Source organism: Clavispora lusitaniae (assembly GCF_014636115.1).
Source record: "Clavispora lusitaniae strain FDAARGOS_655 chromosome Unknown tig00002663_pilon, whole genome shotgun sequence".
Taxonomy (NCBI): Eukaryota; Fungi; Ascomycota; class Pichiomycetes; order Serinales; family Metschnikowiaceae; genus Clavispora; species Clavispora lusitaniae.
Window position 1 is genome coordinate 1,726,934 of NW_027093982.1, and position 23,836 is coordinate 1,750,769.

General features: G+C 43.1%; 12 protein-coding genes and 1 non-coding gene across 13 annotated transcripts; 6 read left to right on the top strand and 7 right to left on the bottom strand. All coding sequences in view use genetic code 12, as the record gives it.

Annotated features, from left to right (window-relative positions):
* Positions 1 to 58: 58 nt before the first annotated feature.
* On the top strand, positions 59 to 2,074 carry FOB63_005425 (fungal specific transcription factor domain-containing protein; the record flags this gene model as incomplete). Its single annotated transcript, XM_002616878.2, has 1 exon — positions 59 to 2,074. The coding sequence occupies one exon, from the start codon at positions 59 to 61 to the stop codon at positions 2,072 to 2,074; it is 2,016 nt and encodes a 671-aa protein (XP_002616924.1).
* Positions 2,075 to 2,147: 73 nt separating this feature from the next.
* Positions 2,148 to 3,875, bottom strand: STI1 (Hsp90 cochaperone; the record flags this gene model as incomplete). Its single annotated transcript, XM_002616877.2, has 1 exon — positions 2,148 to 3,875. The coding sequence occupies one exon, from the start codon at positions 3,873 to 3,875 to the stop codon at positions 2,148 to 2,150; it is 1,728 nt and encodes a 575-aa protein (XP_002616923.2).
* A 1,014-nt stretch (positions 3,876 to 4,889) lies between these two features.
* On the bottom strand, positions 4,890 to 5,900 carry FCR3 (Fcr3p; the record flags this gene model as incomplete). Its single annotated transcript, XM_002616876.2, has 1 exon — positions 4,890 to 5,900. The coding sequence occupies one exon, from the start codon at positions 5,898 to 5,900 to the stop codon at positions 4,890 to 4,892; it is 1,011 nt and encodes a 336-aa protein (XP_002616922.1).
* A 631-nt stretch (positions 5,901 to 6,531) lies between these two features.
* On the bottom strand, positions 6,532 to 6,984 carry FOB63_005428 (uncharacterized protein; the record flags this gene model as incomplete). The annotated part of the gene is made up of 1 exon (XM_002616875.1): positions 6,532 to 6,984. One exon carries the CDS (start codon positions 6,982 to 6,984, stop codon positions 6,532 to 6,534), a length of 453 nt encoding a protein of 150 aa, XP_002616921.1.
* Positions 6,985 to 8,123: 1,139 nt separating this feature from the next.
* Positions 8,124 to 9,281, top strand: AGE2 (Age2p; the record flags this gene model as incomplete). The annotated part of the gene is made up of 1 exon (XM_002616874.2): positions 8,124 to 9,281. The coding sequence occupies one exon, from the start codon at positions 8,124 to 8,126 to the stop codon at positions 9,279 to 9,281; it is 1,158 nt and encodes a 385-aa protein (XP_002616920.2).
* Positions 9,282 to 9,297: 16 nt separating this feature from the next.
* PIC2 (Cu/Pi carrier) lies at positions 9,298 to 10,275 on the bottom strand (the record flags this gene model as incomplete). The annotated part of the gene is made up of 1 exon (XM_002616872.1): positions 9,298 to 10,275. One exon carries the CDS (start codon positions 10,273 to 10,275, stop codon positions 9,298 to 9,300), a length of 978 nt encoding a protein of 325 aa, XP_002616918.1.
* A 756-nt stretch (positions 10,276 to 11,031) lies between these two features.
* FOB63_005431 (NAD+ transporter) lies at positions 11,032 to 12,105 on the top strand (the record flags this gene model as incomplete). The annotated part of the gene is made up of 1 exon (XM_002616871.1): positions 11,032 to 12,105. One exon carries the CDS (start codon positions 11,032 to 11,034, stop codon positions 12,103 to 12,105), a length of 1,074 nt encoding a protein of 357 aa, XP_002616917.1.
* A 2,194-nt stretch (positions 12,106 to 14,299) lies between these two features.
* On the top strand, positions 14,300 to 15,442 carry AAF1 (C2H2-type transcription factor AAF1; the record flags this gene model as incomplete). Its single annotated transcript, XM_002616870.2, has 1 exon — positions 14,300 to 15,442. One exon carries the CDS (start codon positions 14,300 to 14,302, stop codon positions 15,440 to 15,442), a length of 1,143 nt encoding a protein of 380 aa, XP_002616916.2.
* A 120-nt stretch (positions 15,443 to 15,562) lies between these two features.
* ECM15 (Ecm15p) lies at positions 15,563 to 15,883 on the bottom strand (the record flags this gene model as incomplete). Its single annotated transcript, XM_002616869.1, has 1 exon — positions 15,563 to 15,883. One exon carries the CDS (start codon positions 15,881 to 15,883, stop codon positions 15,563 to 15,565), a length of 321 nt encoding a protein of 106 aa, XP_002616915.1.
* Positions 15,884 to 19,032: 3,149 nt separating this feature from the next.
* Positions 19,033 to 19,104, top strand: FOB63_005685. The gene has a single exon. It is a non-coding gene; the product is annotated as a tRNA-His (tRNA).
* A 306-nt stretch (positions 19,105 to 19,410) lies between these two features.
* GLG2 (Glg2p) lies at positions 19,411 to 20,541 on the bottom strand (the record flags this gene model as incomplete). The annotated part of the gene is made up of 1 exon (XM_002616868.1): positions 19,411 to 20,541. One exon carries the CDS (start codon positions 20,539 to 20,541, stop codon positions 19,411 to 19,413), a length of 1,131 nt encoding a protein of 376 aa, XP_002616914.1.
* A 521-nt stretch (positions 20,542 to 21,062) lies between these two features.
* CDC10 (septin) lies at positions 21,063 to 22,154 on the bottom strand (the record flags this gene model as incomplete). Its single annotated transcript, XM_002616867.1, has 1 exon — positions 21,063 to 22,154. One exon carries the CDS (start codon positions 22,152 to 22,154, stop codon positions 21,063 to 21,065), a length of 1,092 nt encoding a protein of 363 aa, XP_002616913.1.
* A 684-nt stretch (positions 22,155 to 22,838) lies between these two features.
* On the top strand, positions 22,839 to 23,426 carry FOB63_005436 (mitochondrial 54S ribosomal protein bL32m; the record flags this gene model as incomplete). Its single annotated transcript, XM_002616866.1, has 1 exon — positions 22,839 to 23,426. The coding sequence occupies one exon, from the start codon at positions 22,839 to 22,841 to the stop codon at positions 23,424 to 23,426; it is 588 nt and encodes a 195-aa protein (XP_002616912.1).
* Positions 23,427 to 23,836: the final 410 nt, after the last annotated feature.

A 23,836-nucleotide genomic window follows, 5' to 3' on the forward strand; every position in this document is an offset into this window, starting at 1 on the left:
GGGCACGCAATTCTTTCAGCAGTGCAAGTCGATCATAAATGAGTCTTTAGATCATTCCATGAAGTCCAGTCCGGCTCGGATTATGACTCATTACAAAGGTTCCCATTTTGGTTTCACCATCTTCAGCGAGAAGAGCACAGAGTATATCCGATCGAAACTTCTGCTGGAAGACTATGACATTACTGTTCCCCTTCTGACATTCCCGTACTATTTTGATGCGTGGCAGAATGCTTTTCAAAGCGTGTGGTCCGAGCCTCAAGTATGCGCTTCTGGTGATATTGCTAAACTCAGACAGGGGGTCTTCCCAGAGAATAAGGAACTCGTTTTTGAACTTCTACGTTTTTACAAACATGTTCATGTGGCCAACTTGATCTGTGATTCTAGCACTGCCATAAACCTTTTCAACAGTTACTATGCTTCTAAAGATTCTGCACAAAAATTGAATACTTCATACTCTGAGCTAATGCTAATGAGCTTGATTTTGGCTACTTGTTTGTCTTTAGCAACAGATAGAGAGGTTATGGCTGCGTCGATGTGTGGTGATTGTCCTTCGTTGAGCCTTCTCAGCACTTCACAATTAGTGAGCCTCCAAGAGGAGATGTTCATGAATTCTGTTTATTATTATCACAGAATAAGTGCAATAAGTGAGGGTTTTCCATCTATCCAAGCTCTTCTTATAATGTCTATTTATTTGGAAACGTCATGGGTGTTCTCTGACGTTAACTTTACTTTAGTGTCTCTAGCCATTCGATATGCGCAAGACATTGGGTTACACAGGTTTGAAACATCTGCTCATTTGCTGGAGCCTGAACAATTAGCAAGACTCAAGCTTTTGGCTGTATGCCAGTATATGGATGTCGAAACATGTTATAGATTAGGCAAACCGCCTTTGTTGACTTTGGAAGACGATTCTGTGATTGAACGAATCGAATCTCGTTACGATATGCTCTTTCAGGGCCAGCTTTCCCAACAACTCAATGCCTCCTGTATTGGTTGTCCCCTAGAAGATGAGATTATGATCTTTAAAGTTTTCCGTCGTCTAGCACAGCTACGACTCATGGCATTTTATAAGCTATTCAACAGATCATTGGCATTTGAAAGCGTGAGAGATATCCAGGAAATTGTGGACTTTCTCAACACTAAGCTGTTTGAATTTTTGAATTCGATTGATGAAAGTGTCAGGCCAAAGTTTTTTAACGAACCAGGATTTGATGACATGCTCCAAAAAATAAGCAGCGGGTTAGTTTTTAAAAATGTCAGTGCTATGGTCTTGAGTATGACGTACTTTAGCCATCTCATGACCATTAATAGAGTACCGTGGCAAGTTATTGTGGAAGAAACGATCAATTCATCTTATGAGAAACCTGATTTCCGTCGTTTATCATTAGACAGTGCCCGAACTATTTTGCACTTGGTTAGGATTATTGACAGAAAAACTTGGCCGTTCTTGACTTTGAATTGGATATTGATTTTCCCTTTCCTGGCGGCCATGAACTTATGTGCTAACTGTATGAACCACACTAATGATAAGGAAACGATTAAAGATTTGAGCTTACTAATTGATGTTTCTTTGAATTTCTTTGGGTACTTTGGCAGCATTGCTCGTGATGAAGTGACAAGATTACATTACATGCGTTTTCAACTCATGGATCTCTTGGTTCGAGTCATCTTAAGGATTGTGATAAAAGTTGTCGAAAAGCAAAATAACATGAATGTATTGGAAACAAATGCAGTCTTGAAAGTACACCTCGAGCATGTTGAAACAGAATACCCCCACATTTTCAAGAAAGTTAATGGTCTGACGAACATGACGCAGATATTTTGCCAAGCCCCTCTCAACAACTTCTTCGTGAAGAGCAACGTAAACGGATTATCCCCACCAAAATTGAATACAGATCAATATCGAAACGATTATGATAACCCGCGAGTGAGCCCCTCCGTGGCAAATATCATGGAACCAGAATTTAATGATAAGAGGAATGAAATGCCGGGAGAGGAAGAGTTAAATTACATGGGCTACTGGGCTCGAGAAATGACGAATATGCCTAACTTCTTCTTTGATAATGGTTTATAGTTTCTCATATGCATACAATTAAATTTAACATTATGCTCACGTTTATTGGACATTATATGCCATTTTAGCATTCTTAACGGGTACGAATGACACCTGCAGCAATCAAGGTATTAATTTTCTTGCTCACGGCAGGGTTTCTCATGTGGTCTTGTAAAGCTGCTGGATTCTCTCTAGCCTGGCCCAAGATACCTTGCATGACTGGATCTTGCAAAATAGAAACGATCTCTGGATCTCTTGAAACTCTCTCCATAGTTTGCTCTGGTGTTTCACCTTCAATGGCAGAAAAACGTTGAGAAGCAGCCTTGTTGTACAACTGATCAATCTCAGCGACGTTCTTTCCTCCATTCAATTCCTGGTCCTTCTCACGGGCCTCTGTCAATGTTTCAATAACGTGCGAGTATTCCTTCATTGCCAACTGAGCATTGGCTTTCCTAATGTAAGCTCTGATGAAAGTTGGGTCCTTAGCAATAGCCTTATTGCAGTCTTCCACAGCATCTGGGAATGACATTAGCTTAGCCAAAGCAGCGGCTCTGTTGGAGTAGCCTCTAGCGTCATCTGGAGCTCTCTTGACCATTTCGGTGTATGCCTTAACGGCGTTTGGCCAGTCTCCCTTCGTGAAATATTCTTTACCCAACAATCTAGCTTCCTCGGCCTTCTCTGGGTCAATGTACAGAGCAGCTTCTCTCACTTTGATTTCTTTTTGGGTCGATCTCAACTTAGCCAAAACGTCTGGGGTTCTGTGCTCAGTCAAAGATTTATCAAAGTACTTAGCAGCCAGTTCGAGGTCATCCTTCTTCAAGAAACAGTTACCCAATCTGGCGAATGACTTTGCAATGAGTTTATAATCAGCTCTTAAGCTTCTGCCTTCTTCCACAGCCAACTCACAAGTAGCGATAGCAGCGTCATAATCGCCCTTTTCAAATTCGGCAGCAGCTCTGTTGTTCAAAAATGTTATATCCTTGTGAAGTTCCCATGCCTTATTGTATTGCTCAATTGCCTCGTCGAACTTTCTTTGCTTGTACAATGTGTTACCTTGAGCTTTTGCTGCTTCGGCCTCAACCTTAGAAGAGTCTTCCATTTCAACGTCCTCTGCATCCTTAGCCTCTTCCTTTTGTTCAGCCTTTGGTTCCGGCTTAGTTTCTGGTTTAGGTTCAGCCTTAGGTTCTGGTTTTGAGGAATCAGCGGAACTCTCTTGGGTCTTTTCGTCAGTGGGCATGTCAAAGTCAATACCCATTAAAGCGGCCATGATTGTCATCATTCTTGGGTCACTTAACATGGTAGACATACCTGCTTGTGGGTTGGCCTGGATTTGTAACAATTTAGCCACCAAGTTAGGATCCTTCATCAACTCCGCGGTTTTTGGATTGTTCTTCAAGTTGGTAATCAAGTTAGGGTCGCTGAACATTTTACCCAAACCTAAATCAGGCTGGGCGTTTCTGGCGTTTTCAGCGTCCTCCACAGCTTTCAAGCCGCTCTGGGCCATGGCGTTGGAAGCATCCAATTCCAAAGCAGTGGAGTATGCCTTTTTGGCATCTTCGAAGTTTCCTAAACCGTATTGGGCAGCTCCAACACGGTTGTAGCCTTTAGCCCACGAGTTATTGATTTCCACACATTTTTCTGCGTCTTCCAAAGCCTTTGTGAAGTTTTTCAAAGAGGCGTAACAAGCGGATCTATTGGAGTAGAGAACGTGGTTTGGAGACGACGACGCTTCGATTGCTTTGGTAAATTGTTCGATTGCTTGATCGAATTCCTTTGCAGCGAAGTGCTTATTTCCCTGAGCTTTGTATTCTTCGGCAGACATTAGTTCGATGTTGGAGTATCACAATCTTTTCGTCGATCTATGAGATTTATATCAGCGTGTACACAATCTTCTAGAAAGTTCGAGGATAGTGCGCCGCGCACTAGTTTAGAATATTGCAATGTCTGACCTTGGAACTAAAATACAAAAGTAAATCTATCTAAAATTGAGAAGAATGAATGGCTGGCGAGGCTTAAGTAGACCAAAATATTCGATGCGTAATGTTTTCTTGTAGAAGGGTACGGCAGTAGTAAAATTCATTTTCCCACTTCTTATTTGAGAAGGGAAATACTTACGCCCTGCCGATCAGAATTCCATACAAAGAAAACCATTGAGTCCAATTACATGATCTGTAATACCAGCATAGCCGCTTAAGAAGTGGGGTATTCGATATGTTAATTTCAAGGGAGAGGTCTGCCATATCTGCAAGTGGTTAGCATGAGAACCGGATAGTTAAATCACAGAGTCGATATCCAAAGTACGACTCAAACGAAGGATACACATAGATGCAAGTCACAGGCCATTCTTGATTGGAATTCGCATCTTTTATCAACCAGAACACGATACTCTATGTTCCGCTTGTATGCATCAAGAATGGATCACTGTATTGCTTTCATCTTCGCTAACCATCAACGGTCTTCATGCCACAATAGCTTATAAATATGATAAGAAACGTACTGGTACGTAACCATTATTTATCAATACCAAGTCAATTGCATCACTGACACGGCACTTATATCTCATTAGCATGCAACCTGTTTGCCAGATAGTTCGACAGCGATTGCATATGATCATCAAAAACGAGAGTTCAAAGGCAAATTCAGTGCAGAGTCCACAGTGGACGTGCAACAGTGGAAACTCACATATTCATATTAACTGGCAGAGATGTTAATAATAATTCCAACATACCCAAAATTCAGAGAGCAAGTTGGTATGATGACCGCCTGGAGTGTTCAAGACGTGATGGTTTCAAAAGCCGAGGTATTTTCTCCTTCCATTTTTCAAGAGGCAACAACTTCAAAAGTACGACTGGTGATGTTCACGCGCAGCGACTTTGCGGAGGGCATCTTCTACCTCTTCTAAAGGATAAGCTGGTCCGTAACCGTGACATTTTTCTTTTCCACGCAAAAGCATGGTTACCTCCATCATATCGACATTCTCGTACGCTTCCTCTTCCTGCTTGATCTGAAGATAGTCCCACACAGCGCCTATTGCTAATAGCTTGCGACCCAGGTTGCGAGGTTCCTCATAAACACTGTTGACTGTTTCAGCCTTTACCTGGTGTGTGTTGTTTCCCTGCATCATATCCTGAATAAACTGTTCTTGTGTTTTTGGAAATGTGAACTTGTGGACTGTGTTCCCCTCTTGAGGTGGGCATAAAGCCTCTGCCCCACTACGCAAGACGCTGTTTTCTGTGCTTAACACTGCATGCCGCAGTCGAATTGCCTCAAGCTGCTCGCGGAGTTTATCGCGTTCCTCTTCGCTCTCAAGGAGTTTTGTTTCAAGCTCTTTGAGCTTAGTCTCCTTACGCTCGCGGAAAGCCCTCTGGGCTAAGCGATTCTGCGCTTTTTTCTTGATTCCCAACTCGATTTCAGTAAGTTGCAGATCGTCAGTCTCCATCAAACGTGCTTCCTGTTCGCTTAGAAACGGTTTCCCGCGTACACGTCGCTTTGGGATGTTTTCAGGCGAGGACTGGACAACAGGTGGGCCAACCAGAGGCGAAGACACTGAACTGATGGACCCCATGTTAATGGCACCCGGCATGGGATGTAAAGACATATCGTCGCTCCACGAGCTGTTACTATAAAGAGGATTTGCTTGAGGAACATTGTCGGCCGCAATATAAGCCGCGTTAGAGGGCCTAGCGAACATCATGTTGTTAACTGGCTGGCCTGGGTTGTGTAGTGGTGAAAAGTCCTGCTGGTCAAGCAAGAAGACATTTTGTTCGTTGAGGTCGAAAGCATCGTGGGCACGCGGGTGCTGCGGAATATCGGGCTTCTGCCAGTGTTTCTTTTCGCTGAAGGACATGGCACTTTTATGTTTTCGGACAAAACAGATGTATGTGGACGCTTGGATGGGGGAGGGGGGTATGTTATGTTAGGTTGAGACGAGAGGATGGTGACACTTCTTCTAAAGAGGTTAGGGAGCGTTAATCTGATTCGGTCTTCCTTAAGGTTGCAGTTGTGTCAACTTGAGACTTTGTTGTGGTGTTGTTTTCCGTTGTGGTGCAATGATTATTGTCCTTGAGACATATGCTTCTATGGAAAAGTAGCGTGCGGCAGTATGGGCAAAGACATGCAGGCATTTGTAAGCTCATGCTCTCGCAAGCGCACGGCCCATTGCGATAATGGTGCATACATGACTGGCTTAGACAGGCAACTCGTATTAGATACAAAGTGTTTCGGAGCTTCTACGGGCGATCTGATATCCAAAAAGGTGGGCTAGTTATACTAGACAATAAATACGGGCGGACTGCATAGCAGTCCTGTGGCGCTGTTATGTCCGTGAGGGTGGAAATACCACCAAAGACTAGTGGGCCAAGTAACTTGAGTAAAAGTTAATGGACAGTGTGTAGAGATGTTTCAAAGTCCGTATATGCAAATGTGTGATGGTGCAGAGGGGAAGATGTGTTGCGGTCGGGTAAAGCTGCGGTAGTATACTACTTGCTGGTGATATTGATCCAGTGCATCTTCTGCAAGCCGAGGACGACCAATACTGTCATCAGAATCAAAGTCATCCACACAACAGCTAAGGCACGGTATCCTGCTGGATCAGGCTTCTTGCGCAGCCTTGGCGCCGCTTTTATTTTCGTCGTAGCAATCTTCTCTTCCTGTTGTCGGTACACCTTGCACTCATTTGGCGCTAGTTTCCCGACGTAATAGGGCACAAGCATATCAACGGCATCTTGTGAGTGGCCGACATCTTCAAATGCTTCCGTCGCATCGACTCCACCGCAATCAAAGAGCACTTCAGCTCCGCCTGGATGGTCTTTGACAAAGTCCGAAATGTCATACACGTTATTGTATATGATGACCCAGAGGTCTGTGGGCGTGGCATGTTTGCTGACTTGGCTAAGGCTATAAATCGACGGGCTCTTCGATGTGGATGCCATGATATGTCGAAATGTTTATGTAGAATATATCAGGATCAATGGGAATATATGGCTGGGAGCACCGATGCCAGGTCTTTGGATAAATGCTCGGGTAGTGGAGGCTGGTGGAAAGTTAATAAAGGGCCAAAAAAAAGGCGCTTTATGGAACTTGGAGGTTCTGGTCAACAGCCTTAAATTAATCGATGGGTGTCCTACAGGTGTGAGGCGTGCACTACGCAATACATTCTGCACACACTCAATGTCTCACAATGATACATTCCTTTTGCAGGATCTCCCCAACAAGTTTTCCCGCACAGTTGAGGGGTCGGACAGGAGGCCCCATATAGAATAGGGGGCCATAGTTTCACCTTAAGATTCAACACCCCAATGAAAACTCTCTCTTCCTCACAGAAAATGACATTTCCTTGATGCAGTGTGTATTAATTGATGTTTGTGCGTCCTCAATTAGCTTGCATATTGACAAGCAGCATCCGCCTGGGGTATTTTTTCTAGACTTAAGTTGTCCTGTAGATATGACGGTCTAGCCGGCACATTTTGCCGGCGCCGTTTTTTCCTTTGCCCCATTACATTGCAGGTTAATTATTTTCTGTAGCAGGTTTAGATCGGCCACCCGGCTGCCCCAAATTCCGGAAACTCCATGCATTGTCTCGAGAACAATGAAACCCCTATTCCATGCTTGTCTTTGTTCATATACGGCACAGCAATTAGTTTAAGTTAACAGTGGGCCCTTATCAAATAGCCGCCATCTATACCTCTGAAAGATTTTATACTTGCAACCCATTTCTTGGCGTGTGCTGGAATATATACATGGATCAGCATCTTCGGCACATCACCAAAGGCCGAAGGTGCTTCCACGCGTGAAAATTATTCGTCTGTGCAGGTGATGCATTCCGTAGCTTATGCAGTGGGTGTTTGCATCGATCCTAATGTCCGAAAACATTTTATTCTTCCTTGGGGCATGCCTACGCACTTCCACTTCTGTTGCAATAGAGCATGCACAGCAGAGGCAAAGTAAAAAAAAAAATGTTAGCCACCATGGGTTGGATGCAACAATGTTTGGTTGGTGCACCCGTACACCATCGTCCGCGCTCGCCCAAACTCGATCAAGAATCATAAACCTCACATACTAAAGCTCCACTATGAGTGCCCTTCCTTCGTCGAGGAAAACCCACAGTGAGAAGCACAAGCTTATTCTCAAGCAGTTGCTTCGGGAAGCACCAAACAAAACTTGTGTCGACTGCAAGACTGCCACCCATCCCCGCTGGGCGTCATGGAACTTGGGCTGTTTTATATGTATTCGCTGCTCGGGTATTCACAGATCAATGGGCACACATATCTCGCGGGTGAAATCAGTGGATTTAGACGCGTGGACGGATGAGCAAGTCGAGTCGATGGTGCGTTGGGGCAACGCCAAGTGCAACGCCTACTGGGAAGCTAAATTGCCAGAGGGATATGTTCCTGATGCGCTGAAGATCGAAAATTTCATCCGGACAAAGTACGACATGCGAAAGTGGGCGGCGTCGGGTGAGCCAGATCCGCTGCGCGTACTGGTTGGCAGTGGAACAAGCCCACTGGCCCTGGCTCCGACTGTGACCGAAAGTCACGCAGCACATCAGACTCTGAGCGTTGCGCAGACCCTGGCTCCTACAAAGAATCACGTTTCAAGTCACGCCCATAACAGGACTCATACTAAGTCTCAGGCTCATGCTAAACCGCATCCTCAGACTCAGGCTGCTCGCACGGCCAATATCTCCCAAGGCGCATCTCGTACCCAAAGTACTCAGACGCATGCTGATGCAAGTCTGCTTCTAGACGATTTTGGGCTGTTCACATCGTCTCCACTGCCCTCGCCTGCGCCTGAGCCACGTGCTGGCCGTCAAGATTTGAAAAAGTCCATCTTGTCGCTTTACTCGTCGCCTCAACTGTCCACTTCTCACGTGGCCAGACCACAGGCGAATCACCTGCAGAAGGGCTTCCAGCAACCGATATTCCAGAGCTCTCAAACAAATTTGCACACCCAGACAAGCATTTCTCAGACAAGTTTTTCCCAATCTAGTCTTCTGTCGCCTAGTAACTCTGTTTCTAGCCTGAACTTTCCTGGAAGCTTTAGTCAGAGCCAGCCAGTAATTCTGTCTTCGTCTCAATCCAAGACTCCTACTCCATCCGGGGTCTCTAACGTCGCAGACTCGCTTGCAGGTTTAAACATCGGCAATAATGAATGGGGCGATGCAAAGTGGACTGGAACCTACTCGCAGACGCCTCTCGACGATGACTTGTTCAAGAATGTGTGGAGTTGAGTGTGTATTAGCATATTTAGTGGCCGCCCGTGGTGGGTAATCCCACGTAGACTTTGAACAGGTCGTAGATCAACCATTGGAAACCCGTCAATGTTCCAATCATCACGATACGCACGGGCAATCCATTCCAGATGCCGCTGAATCCGATCTGGCCATAGATACGTGATAATGCTTGGCCAAGGGACTCCGATGCTTTCTTATCAGAGTTGATTTTTGACACCATAACGTCAGCTGGATGTGAAACTACGGCACAGAAAATACCTGCAATGTAACCACCCAAGAATGACACTCCAGTCTGTTGCAATGAAGTATACGCCAGCGCTGGTTTCCCCAAGAACTTATAAATCTGCTCCACAGTTTTCTCGAACAGGGCAAACTTCACCATTGTGTAAGGGATTTGACGTGCCCAAAGGGGACCCAATCCCTTGTACAAGCCTGCAACTCCCTCAGCAGCGACAATTTTAGAGTAGCCTTCGGCAACTGATTTGGCATATGGAGGAATGGTCGTTTGCGTCTTCACCTTAATTGTCTCTAAAGGACACAAGGCAAGGTCCGCCAAAAACTCGGCAGAAGCAGATGCTGCAAGGAAAACGCCAGTCTTGTATTTGGCATAGTTCTCTGGGCCGACAAAGTCACCGTACGTCTTCTTGAAGTACTCATAGAACCCATACTTACCCGCTCCTTGCAAAGAGTATCCAATAAATGTGGCACCCACACCTGTGAAAATTGAGTCCCCGCTCGTTTTCATAATGGTCTTCCATCCCTGGATATTCGACTTGTAAAGCAGCGAATCCACTTGACGCCGACATTTCACAAGATCAAGCGGGGTGACAGCAGAATGGGTAGGTCCGCATGCGATGATACCACCAAGTGTGCAAGCAGCATAGTACTCTTTGGAGAATAAGGTAATTCCCTTCTTGGGTTCATTGGTGATGCCAGATATTTTGTCTGCCACAGGTTGCACAATGGCGTCTGCAAGATTATCTTTAGCCATTGAATATACTGAAGTTCAAAAGTTCAAAAGTTCTGATGAGAAACGAAAAAGAGCAGCAGGAACAATCTAAACAGTGCCGCGGTTTTTAATCCAATTCAACTAGAATTGTTCTAACTACTTGCGTGACAAGGGTCTCCTTTTTATTTCATTGCTACTGAGCCGCTTGAGCCGATAAGCCTGCAGACAGAAACATATTAAGCGGGACCGGCAAAGTGCATATTTAGTGTTTCGGCTGTTGGCTTCTTGCAACTTGTCATTGCTCAATTGTATATGTTGAATCAAATCTTTAGTAACTGATGGTTAGGCTTCGAACACATTTTCATATGGAGTTCTTTTTCTTCATCAAAACGTTCTTGGGACACTTTGCCTAGTACTCCACGCAATCTTGTCAATTCACTTAGTTTCCTTTCAGGCACTACTCTAGTATATCCTTGTGACTTTTGTTTTCATCCTGCGATGCCAACAACTCTTTTTTTCTATTCCTCCAATCATCCGTCTTTGACTGGCTACTTATCGTAGTACGGACATCCGTACCTCTCGTTCACTCGGCATCTTGATCCCACAATTTCACGCTTAGAACATCGTTTTATCTAATCTTGCTCCACGAGACATGCACATATAGCTGGTCCTCTCCTCTTGTCTTTTTCTTACATCTTTTTTTTTGCTTCATCGTTTCGCTTGCGTGCCACGCAAGCCCCAAAATATTCCATTTTTTCCATTCTCAGCATCTGATTTGTCTATATTTACTAAGTCGTTATGTCGAAAACCCCACAAACTGAGTTGGGCCAGCGAAAGTCCAGTGACTTCTCGGATATAATCCATGGAGAAGAAATGGAGTTTCGAATCTCGAAAGAAAATGCATTTCCGGTCAAGCATAAGATTGGCTTTTTTGGTCAGTTGACGCCTCCAGCTTTCATAACCAAAATGTCCGAAAATCAACTTGTTTCATTAGCCGGTGCTGCCTCAGGCTTCCTTTCTGGTGTGGTAGTGTGCCCTCTTGATGTTGTCAAAACAAGATTGCAAGCGCAAGGTTTTGGATCGCATTATCGGGGATTTTTGGGAACATTCGCCACTATCTTTCGGGAAGAAGGAATTCGTGGCCTTTATAAAGGTGTTGTGCCTGTCACTATTGGGTATTTGCCCACCTGGGCAATTTATTTTACAGTTTATGAGCGAGCAAAAGCATTTTATCCTGGTTACTTTTCTCGCACATTTGGAATCAACATTGATTCTTTAAACCACTTTGCCGCATCCATCACAGCAGGAATATCCTCCTCGTGTCTTGTGAACCCTATTTGGGTTGTGAAGACAAGACTCATGGTACAAACTGGAAAAGAAGACGTTGTGTACAAGGGAACCATTGACGCGTTTCGTAAAATGTACAGAAATGAAGGTATACGAGTTTTCTATAGTGGTCTAATCCCCTCTTTGTTGGGATTAGTTCATGTTGGAATCCACTTCCCAGTTTATGAAGCGTTGAAGAAACTACTCCATGTTGACAACAATCGTCACACAGATGATTATAGACTAGGACGACTCTTGGTCGCATCTTCTGTATCTAAGATGATAGCCAGCACCATCACATATCCTCATGAGATCCTACGAACGAGAATGCAAATGCAGTCGAATAGTAAGGGCGAGAAGAGGGGTAAAATGCTACAAGAATGTGTAAGGATCTACAAGAAAGATTCTTTCAAAGGTTTTTATGCTGGCTATATAACTAACCTAGCACGCACTGTTCCAGCAAGCGCCGTTACTCTTGTGAGTTTCGAGTACTTCAAAACATATTTATTAGAGATTAGTGGGAAAGCGGGTCTGGCATTGTCTTGATCTCTATCCCCTTTTGCACACAACTTGACGCTTTAAAAAGAATGTTCGCTGAATTGTAGTTTTGAAATTTCTAGTAGTGGAGAGGAGATTTATTCTCTATCCTTCAGTAAATTTGAAATAAGCATGAGACGGTAGCCTGGAAGGGAAACAACTGCTTAATGCGTAGCAGACTCTCATTTAGTTTGTTTTCTTCGCCTGTTTGTCTGATGTATTGAAAGAACGTTGACGAACGGTTGGAATTGGCTAAGTCAAGTTGAAAATCGTAAAACATACATCGCCCATCATTATTCAGTAGGGGTGGACAACTTGTAATGGAGGAAGCCAGAGTCGTTTACGATAGAAGAGCGAAACTTTCAATTGGACAAATGCAATTAGATTAAAAAGATCTCTAGTATTAGATAACCGAGAGGAACCGAGGAAAATCTGTCACCTGTGGCTAAAATGAACTGACACTCCTTGAGTCACACTTTTTCTCGCGATTTATCCACTTGGTATTATATGCTTCTACGTCTCCTATCCTAAATATAGCTTTGTTCAAAAACCATCGCAGGCTATACTAAATGTTTTTTGCAATTTCAGAAATCAAGTAAAAATGTATAGTTCCGCAAATGGGCCAGTAGTACTAACATGGTCTTAAAACGCTCAAGGCTCGGGATTTTAAGTGTGTACACATGTAAGAAATCTGCGCGTCGCAAATTGATGAAGCATTTACTAAAGAGCTGCAGTTACGCTGCATTCTCGTCATAGTAACAGGTGTAATACTCGCATTAATCATTTTTCGTACAATTCAGAGTGGTCACAAATTGAATTGTTGAATCTAATGGTCGAACCTTTTGCATTAACAAAATTATGTGAGGGGGGTAATTTCTCTCATGACTAGTCATTCGCGTGATAGAATCGGGTAAATCAAAGATCCAAGGACTGGTTTCTCAATGGCTGCAGCATCAAACCAAATGCAATGATTCAAGTCAATCGATACACTCCTCTTTTTCCTTGGCTCATTAGTGATTGACACAGGAATACATTCATCTCTGTAAGCGAAATTATTATAATGAAATACTTAATGCATTTTGCAGGATTTTCTAGCGTCACGACAAAGATAAAGTGTAACCTCAAGGAAAGCAATCCGACATGTAACAAGGCAGAACTACGCCCAACACTGAAGGATTCCTTCGACCCAAATGTCGAGATCTAAGGTAATCCGCCAAAATAATTGTCTTGTTCCCTCTTGGTCCTAGAAAATTACATTCAAATACACGACATGATTTCCTCTTCGGGATTTCATGCCGCTCGACTCCTAAACCTACATGCAGCTGCATGCCTCAACCACTTTGATGCGCCAGTGGTATTTGTTAAGCGCAGGACAGGGGGCACTTACCATATTGTGTGAACAAGTGATCATGATCCGCATCACAGAATATCACTGTTACGTAGAGATGTAATATTAGGCCTGCGCTAAAAAGCCCAAATGTTCGAGAGCATGCATCTGTGTGATGTAACGAAAAAGAAATGAAAACAATGGACTGCACAACGAAAGGTTGTTTGACTAGTTCCAACATGCAAGGGTGACTAGTGATAATTTTGTCTGTGCCCTTTATTCATATTTTTCACTTGAATGCTTGCAGAGACGTATTTTCTTTTTTTTTTTGGTATTTTTTTTTTTTTTTTGCTTCTGGCCTTGCTGGCGACAGCTGCGAAGCCGCGTTATTTTACAACAGGCCACATGCACGCTTGCTGTTCTTTTCATGTACAATACGCCACTTATGCAGAATTATGCTGCCACTCCCCCAGAGAAGGACGTATTCGTAAACTGTCGTAAATTCTGACTGCATAAGTCTTGGGGAAACCACCTGCTTTTCATCTGTTTGTCACAGCGTGCATGGAGCTGCAAGCATCATTCTATGCAAGGAAAAAGTGGGAGCGTACGTTGAGACTTGTAACTAGAGCCTAACTTCTTATATCAACAGATGCAATTCCCCACGGAAAAAAAGGTCAAGGTTGCCGGTTTTCCCTTCCTTTATAACCCGGCTCTTTCTTTTCATTCCTTTAATTTTGAGCTTGTCATTTCCAATAATATATTTAACACCGCCTAACTCCAAGTTGTATTATTATAATTCATTAGTTTCCAACACTTCTTCCCAGATTCTTTTTTTCCTCCTTAGCCCTTTATTGGCCTGCCCAGGCTCATTTCAGCATGATGACATACAACGAACAGCGATCAGGTCAAAAAGACTTCGACAGTTCACGGTTTTATAACCCCGCCTACTCTGGCCAACAACAGTTTATCCAAAATACGAGTTCCGCTTACTATCCAAACTCATCCAATCCTCCAATGCATCATTCCTTAAACCAACCTTCATGGTTACAAAGCTATCATATGCAACCTCTGCTGCAACCTCTTCAACAACTGTTGCCCCAGTCTGCTATTGGAGGTGTTTCTCAGGCCCCTGTTCAACAATATCCTCAGATGATCCAGTCTCAACACATGCCCTTCCAAAACCCACAGTACTTCCAACAGGCGGCTCCAGACGTTTTTGGAACAAACCAGGTTTTAGCTGGCCCCTTACACTCGGGTCAAATGCAACCAAATCTGGCTCAACCGGGGCAGGTGCCAAATACATCTTTCCATCAGGGAGAAACTGGAGGTCTGCATTCTCAAATTAGTCCGATTAATCAAGGTCCAGTGCCACAAATGGGCCAACTAGACAATACAAATAGTATGGGTATGATTCCAATGATGGTTCGTGGACCCAATAGTAACTTGACTCTAATTGAACAGCTTCAAATGGAATTGCCAGTGCCTCCGCTAAGCAAAGCGCCCACTCGTCCAGACGTTTCTTTTTTAAATTCTCAGCGACGGCCCAAAAGGAAATCCAAGTTTACCAAGCTCCAGGACTCCATAATTGTCCGCTTGAAGAAAGAAGGACGCCTGTGGGTTGAAATTGCTGACCTAGCTGGTGTCGGATCGTATTTGGCAGCCCGTAACCGGTATCAGGTGATTGTTGGTCAGCAAGGGAACAACAACAGCCTGAGTTGGACAGTTGAAGATAGAAACCAGCTTCAGCAGCTTTTGGACTCGGCAGAAATGGAGAAATGGCGCTATATTGCTCTGGAATTATACAAGGCCACGGGCAAGTGCTACACGCTGGCCGAAATCCGGGAATTTACACGACAGATGTTCTGGCAAAATCCTCTGGCCATGGGTGTCAACGAGAAATTAGTGGAGGAACTCCAGAAAGAAAAGAAAATCACCGAACGTCTTATTCAGCAAGCTGGAGGCACAGACCAGCTAAACTATGTGAGACGGCGAGCGAGCAGTCCCGAGTTGGCCATGTAAGCGTTCTGGAAACGTATACACCTCATAAAGAAAGAAACAGTGACATCGTTATCTTCTCTCTTTGTGTCCTACAATACATATTAGCATTACATTTCGAGCATGAATAGTAGATTTTCCAATTTATAAATTCTTGATCTTCTGCTCCACAACATCAATCTTGTCCTGCGGCTTTTGGTTCTTGTCTGTTCTGGTACCAACCCGGATATCGCTTTGGATCCGAACAACACCCTTCTCGTGCAAAACCACATGGAACTGACCAATCAACTCCATGACTTCAGACCATGGTCCTGCTATGGTAGTCCCAGCAGAATGCAAAGTACATTCCAAATGAGAATTGCGAGCCAATTTGGTTATGATTGCCACCTCATCCAGGACAGAGGTTTTCCCGGTACCAATGGGAATAAGACAGACATCAGCTAGGCAGTGGAGATTGACAGTCATGGTTCTTATTACTGAAAACAGTAGTAGGTCTAAAAATGTCCAGGCATGTAGATTGGTCTATGATCCCGCACAAGGTTGCGCACACGCCTACAGATTCTGGTTGGCCACGACAAAGGGGACAGGAAAAAGAAGTGGCCCAACATTCATGGTACCAAGTGAGAACAATGACCTGAGACAATACTGCCGCTCAACAAGAAAGAAAGCTAGGAGAAGAAAAATAAAAACTCATCACTGAGTCCGTTTATTAACACGCTCCGCTGGTCTAAACTTTGTTTGTCTATTCTTCTCCTGTTGGAAATCAGCCCTCACTTTAGGCGCGCAAAAATCGGTATTTCTGCACGCACATTGGTGATGCGGACGTTCTTCAATATTGTAGCCTCTATGGAATGCTTCATACTTTGTCTTCTTCACCAAGGGGCTTGGATGAGCTCCTGTCTGTGGCCCCAGCGGCTCAATCTGCGCCCATGCTATTTTTTGCCGACAAGTCCTTTTCCGCGCTTATGCGCCAAAGTCTATTCTGCAGAGGATGTTCGACACAGACCAAATGCGGAGAACGGGCGACATGATGTAGACATCTTCTATAAAAGCTTCTCTCGGGTAGTTGCGTGATCAGCTTGCTACCTGAGTCGCCTATTTTAACCTGATCTAGATACTCAAGCCACCAACCTAATCTGCATGTCTGAAAAAATGGAATTTGGCAAGACGTGAGCCTCGGATATTCGAAGTAACCTACCACCTGATCCGCATATCGAACTCTATGCATCCACTTTGTTTGGACGGATATATGCTATGTAAATCCGTACCAAGCTTTCCTTTTTACCTACTGGCAGTTTCCCTGCATTCCGGGTGAAATCAGAGATACCTCTATCTTTTTTCTTGAATAAGAAAACACCTAGCGCACTTTTCCAGAAACTACAAAGTTGGCAAGTGAAAACTGTATGCCTTGCAGGAACAACGATCGGCTAAACTTTGGCCAATGTGCATGTGCATACGCGCTGCGCACTGCGTTGCCACATCTGTAGGAGTTCTTAATACCCTTCTGCGCGTTCAGTTGGGGCGGAATTGATAAATGCCATCTCAGCACGATTTATTCGCTACATTCGGCAGGACCCAAATGAAGGAAAAAAAATTCTAACCTGTAGATGACACCTTTGATTTACTATAGTTGGTTCAAAAAGAAGAAGCGTATCACTAACAACCTCTCATTCGGAAGGGGCTCGATGTTTCTTTTTTCCATCTCCTAATTATGTGACGCACCTCAAGATCCTACGAGGGCAACGCATTGCATACAACGGGATGAGTTTTCAGTTGGACGCACCACGAAAATCAAGAACGTACGAGCCTGAAATAGTTATTGCGCAGATCCTTGATTGATCTACATCTATGTTTATATATTTCTGATAGTTGACTCACAATTCGTCTTTTCAAATGGGCTACTACAAAATAATTATTAGCGACGGCTCGTAACTAATGGTTTCAGAGACACACCTCCCCTCATTCTCTCTTCTTACTTGGTTCCATCCCAACTCGTTGACGAATCCTTTGGTGCACTGTAATGCAACTGGGCTCTTATTTTTCCGTCTCTTTTTCTCATATATTTTAACTCGATTAACATTTAAATTTGGAATTAATTAAAGAATAGCGGAAATTTGTGATCCCTGCCCCGATCATTAAGTAGCAAATCCGAGGATCATTTCTAAATTTGTTTCCAGAACCTTAAACTAGGTTAAAGACTCCACCGCTACTCCTTTTCTATGTCTATTGTTAACACGACTATTTTTATTTCTGTATACCTTTGTGCTTTTAATACCGTGCATCATTCCCTGTTGCGATTTGAAAAGAGCGCAAAATAGACATTAAGGTTTATTTTGAGATACCAAATAAGATATAGATGGTAATAGATTGTTACAGAACTCGATTTCCGATTTGATGACTGCACTTATCCATCAAGTCCGGAAATTCCACCTTTGCATTACGCCAAATGAAACAATAGTATGCAGTTTTTCTTGATGGTGATAGCAGGGGACTCCTAATGCTCTGTTTATCGAATCTTTATTCTATTGGCTACAAATGAGATCCAGGGTAATTTACTGAAGTAGGTGTCCTACCTAACGCTTCGTGGTTTTTATCATCACATTTCCCTGGCATGCAATTTACGGCACAAAAACACTCTTGCATGCCCTTCAAAAGAAAACAGCACATTGAACTTAACAAGGTTTCATTTCTTCCTTTTGTTAGAAACCTAGTTGGAAACAACGTTATGTTACATGTTGTTAACAATTCAACAGAATGATTAACCGAGTTTCCGAAGATAGATGTGATGCTATATTATCTCGCTCCTTCAAGATGTCTTCCTCCTAGGAGAACTATGGAGAATAAAAGGATAATATAATAGCGCCTAAGTTCTTCTTGAACGTTACTATTACCCTAGTGCTCTTATGTGGGATGCAGTTTTCCTGACTTGTTATCATTCCATGGTACAAAAAAAAAAAAATATGGCGCCGTAACTTGTAACTCGCTCAGTTCGAAACAAGTTAAGAAACTAGAACAGAAAGAGTATCTTTACGAACTCGACAAGACAAGTTGGGTACCATGCAAAATACCCACGTTAATACAGAGACAGAAACGGCGTTTTTCGCCACACCAGTGGGAGACGATCTGACAACTCGTTCCTATGGAAATATATGAAAATTAAATACGTGGTTCTAAAACCAGCAACTAACTTATTGCACTCAGCCTTCGATTCGCTGGTTATCCGTTGGCATATAACGCAATAGTTAGTGTACGAAATTACGAATGATAAAATGAAGGTTCGATCCTTAAAAACTCAACTATGAGTGTTCTGAAACCAATTTCTGAGTTCGGAAGAGCTCAAAAATATTTTCAAAGTAACATTGTCAGTTGCTGAATTCGGGGATATCACCTTAAATATACTCTAAGGTTGGGACAAAGGCATTGAACTTAAATACATTAGCAACAGTGGAGAAGTATAGCCAAGAACCATCCAGAAACAGTGTTTCGCGCCTTTGAAGAAGGACGCTCAAAAATAAAACATATCAATCTCTACAGAAAGTATGAGTGTAAACGTCCATTAATTAAGCGGCCCTATTGTCCGTCATAGCTATCCATCCTACTTTTGAAAATAAGAAGCCGGCCTAGTATAGTGGTTAGTACAGTTCGTTGTGGCCGAACAAACCCAGGTTCGATTCCTGGGACCGGCAATATTTTTTTAATTATTCTTCCTTTATTCAAGTAACGATAATTGATCACATATTTTTCTATACCAAAATGATCCGCAATCAAAAGGCTGATTCCCATCACTTTCCGCACTCATTGTGTAAATCGAATTCCAAAAAAATAATCAGTCCTCTTTATTTTTGTACAACCATGTGCAGTAGCATGGAGCCTGGAATATGGACAATAATGCCATACGTGGAGTTCTGGTCGTCATACATGAATTGTTAACCTTTGGGTATCTAGACATTCATTTAATTATATAGCTAAACAGCAGTTATCATTTCTGTGGATCAATGCTTGGAAAGAAATTTTAGAGGAATCTTGGCGATTTCATCCAAAGCCTTTGACGGATCGAACCTTTCGCTATCATCAAACTGCCCATAAGAAGCCCCCAATGATTCGCCAGAAGACTGATATCTTGATCTCTTTTCAAGCGTAAATGGCGTTGACTTCTGATGCTGCTCTTCATCTGTAAATCCCGTATCATGGAAAACACGGGTGGGCTCGACTGTTTCCGAGTGGTTCCAAGGAAAGACTTTCAGATTTGATTCTAGTGACAAATGGTCTAAAGATGGGAGATTTGTGCTTGGGTTCCAGTTTCCTTTGCCAGTTTTAGTCTCTGGTGGTTGCTTCTTGTTTGATAAAATATGAATATATTGCTTCTCGTCAAGTTTTAGAGAGTTGAACTTCTCCCACCACAACTTTTCGATCCTGTTTCTCTCGCCTGATTTTGCGAACCATGGTTTTTGTTGGCCAATAAAATGGAACACGTGAATGTCGTCCCAAAAGCGAGCCAAGGCCGGGTTGTATTGATAGCTCGTAGATGGAGTGACGTTAAAAATAAAAGGTAAGCGTTTCCACGAAAAGTCATTTCCTTGAAGGTGGAAAAACTCATTGAGCAAACCCTGGTCCGCACCATCAAACGAAGAGTTTTTCTGAGAAGAGAAACCCACTAACTTTTCAAAAACAGGTAAGCTGGGTCTCAAAATCATTACACCGGAGTTGAAAATATCTGGCCATCCTATGTCAGGGGCAGCAACTACCTGGTTGTGCCCAAGATCGGCATATCTCTCAAACAAAGCATCAAGGGACCGCAATGGCAATGTGTCACAGTCCAAGTATATCAAAGTTTCATAATCTTCCAACGCCCAAATCAAAAGCTTCGACATGGCTGTACTGAGTTCTGGCCGACCAAGCTTCTCAACCACTTCCTCCATTGGAGCCAAAATTTTGCGGTCATTGATATCAATTACCGTATCAAAAATTGATTCTATATGTTCAAGGGATTGTGGCGATACCAGTTTCACATCAACCAAAATCACAGTCTCATATTCAGTTTGCAAGTCTTTCAATGCCTGTCCCAAAGCAAGAGCCCCTGGAACATAAGAGTCGCTTGTTAAAAGTGTAACATAAGCCTTCATCGTGTAGGACCTATCGCTGTTCTATTATTCTAGTACAAAGTTAACTTGTGGCCTCTTTGGATAAAGCTGGTGGGAATATTAGATGTTCAAGAAAAATGAAGACGAAAGATTTGGCTGGGATTTTGACAGAGATAAGGTAACTTGCTTCACATGCAGTTTGTTTTCATTCATCTTGCATACAACGCAGAGACATGCACAAGACCGGGGTTCGTGTAAAATACGAATGTCGAAGAACTTTGGTTGGCCGAAAAAAAGGCCTCAGTCAACAAGTACACGGCGGATCTTTGAGGGCGGCACTCGTTTTCTGTTCGTGAGGCATCGCTTTGTTTACACAACACAAAGTTGGTTCTCAAACTACCAAGCAGAATTTCAATCGGTTACGCTTGAAACACAAAATTTGATTTCACTATAAATTTATATTGAATCCCCCATGCATGAACCACAGAAGCGTGTTGCACATTGACTAATTTTTTCAGTAGAAAGGAAGAAAAAAAGATACGACGCTCATGCAAATCGCCATTCTATGCTCTGGTTTCACCGTTCGCCAAAGCGGAGACTGTGCTCTCAGAAACAGCAGATACCATTGATTGTGTAGGCGCATATGCACTTGGAACACCCATTGGCGTGGTATTGGTAGTTGCTTGTGGTTTTTGAGAAATAGGCACCGATTGTCTGTTGGCATTCGACGCGTTCTCCTTCAACGCAATCAATTGTTTGGCTCTGAAAGTCTCGTAGTGCACCAAAGACGTCGTTTCAATCAAGTCTTGCAAGTGTGTTCTTGTCAAGAAATCTCTCAAAAATACAAACTCGCATTGCGAGACATCCTCGATGTTGATGGCGCCCCATTTGGACTTTCTGCCTCTGACCATTTCTCCGTTGATTTCGAATTCGCGTTCAGAACCGGCAATGGCGAATGGAATCAATGACTTGATATCTTCGTTCAACTGCTTCTCGTCTTCATACAATTCATCGCTGTCGTATGGATAGATGTCCAACTTGTATTTGATGAACTCATTCTGCAACAACCTTTTGAAAGCAGTTCTTTCAGGAAGCGTCAATGAATCACTCTTGGCGATAACTGGCACAACGTTTGCAATCTCTGACAATTTCTTCAATGCCTGTGCATCCAAAGGCTTCAACTTGGTGCCGTTGGGGGGAATAAAGTACAAAATGCAGTGCACTCTCGTGTCGGGAATAAACTTCTCTCTTTGAGCAGTCAACTCTTTTCTCAAATATTGTGAGTGCTGTTCTTTGATGTATTTAACCAACGGATCCCAGCATCTCTCGTTGTTTATCTGGTCGCCAAAACCAGGCGTGTCAATAACATTAATATTCAAGCGAACATTGTTTTCCACCAATGTGTGTGAATGAGTTTTGATTTCTGTGGTTTTCTCGATGGGCTCTTCAGCCGAACGACGCCCTTGCGTTGTTGCCAATCTCGATGAGAACAAGGTGTTGACCAAGGTTGTCTTACCTAATCCGGATCTGCCAACAACCATGATATTGAACTGGAATCCTCTTTTTAACAATCTGTTTTCAATTTGGGAGGTGATAGTGTCGAAACCAACATATTTCAGTGGCAGAACTACGGATTCGTCAATATGAATCGACATTTTGGCTCAGGTTATGCTTTGGTGGATTAGAGTTTGTTGTCGTTCACAAAGTGCTTTTGATTTGAACGCGTATCCGGTACGCACACACATTTTCTTCTCCAACATGCACGTGAACACAGGGAATGACGAGTCGAGTAATTGCCTAAAATTAAGTTTGGGGGTTTATGGTGCTTAAAGCAAGCATTAACTGAAAACCCGTCAAGACGATTCTGGACACGAAAATCCCCCAATTTATCGGTCTTTAGGGTTTTGTCATGTATTCCAGGCACGAGACATCAATCCTGTAGGAGCTCACAATAATTTGGCTGGATTATTGAATGTTCAGTTGCTCATGTTACATCTGCACAGCATGTTCACTCTTTTTATCATCATTATCATCATCATCATATATATGCGATATTCTTTGTCTTCTCTTCCTGGTCGTGTTAATATTGTATTGGACGGAGACATTGACCTCCTCTATGATCATATCCTACACTGATGTGCTACTTAGAATCAGTAATTCCAATATTTTTTATGAAGTCTCTAGAACCATAGGAATGAATATCGTAAAACCCTCTTTTGTCTGCTTTGATAGATTAGGCTCCGTCGGTATGGTTGTGACATGCACGTGACTTCGATCGCAGAAAAAAAGATTCCGGTTTTTTTCTTTCATTGAAAACCTTTCTGAGTTCCCATCAAAGAATGTCGTTGGCTCTCAGATTCGGGTCCTTGGCTGCTCCAGCTTCGAGTACTGGCTCCGTGATTTCCATTGCATTACCCATCTTACCGCTTTTACCCCGTCTCAGCAATCTCTTTCCTCAAAGCACCAGCACGCAAATAAGTCTCGACCCCAGACTAGAAGAATTGAAAAGGAAGTTACAAGAAGGAGGACAGCCTCCTTTTATGATTGATAATGGAACAATTTTAAAGGCTGTGCCCAAAAAGAGACCATCTCATCGCAGAACGAGAGAAAAGTTGTACTCTCCAGGAGACAAGCAAATACAACCCTTGGAAAACTTGGGCAGATGTCCCGCATGTGGTCACGTCAAGAGATCTCACTTCATGTGCATGCACTGCTTTGCAGAAATCAAGGCGTTTTTGAAGGCCAAGAAGAAGGCAATTTTGGGCGAGCCCGAAGTTCCTCAAAGCAACTTGGACCCTGTTGACGAGAAGATCATTTACCCAGGCAAATACGTTAGAGAGTACGAACAGAGGTTGAAGAAGAAAGACTGGGTTCCAAAGAGAGAAGAGCCCTTGATGTTTGATCCCTCGCAGGTCAAGAAGCAGTAAGCTCATATGTACATAGTTAAGGCATTCCTCATTTGACTTATTCTGTAAACTTTGTAGGAGAATCATGAAATATGTTGCTTTTTTCCCTATGTATTGAAGCGTTCATAAATATATGGTAATCATGTTACGTTTTCTTCTCCGGTTTTCGCGGTTCTTGTGGATTCTGCCAATGATTGACTAATCTACCTAATAAAAAAAACTATCGTCAAAACTATGAAACTAACATGGAAAAGGAGCACACGACAATAGCAATTATCCGGAAATAATATGTTTTCGCTTCTAAATGTTACATCGCCGTGTTTTTCACTACCCATAAACCCGATCGTAGAACTGTAACTCACATCGCATGTACTGTATTCTCATCTCGTACGTTTTGACTGCGAAAAAAACCTCTCTTCTATCCCAATAGT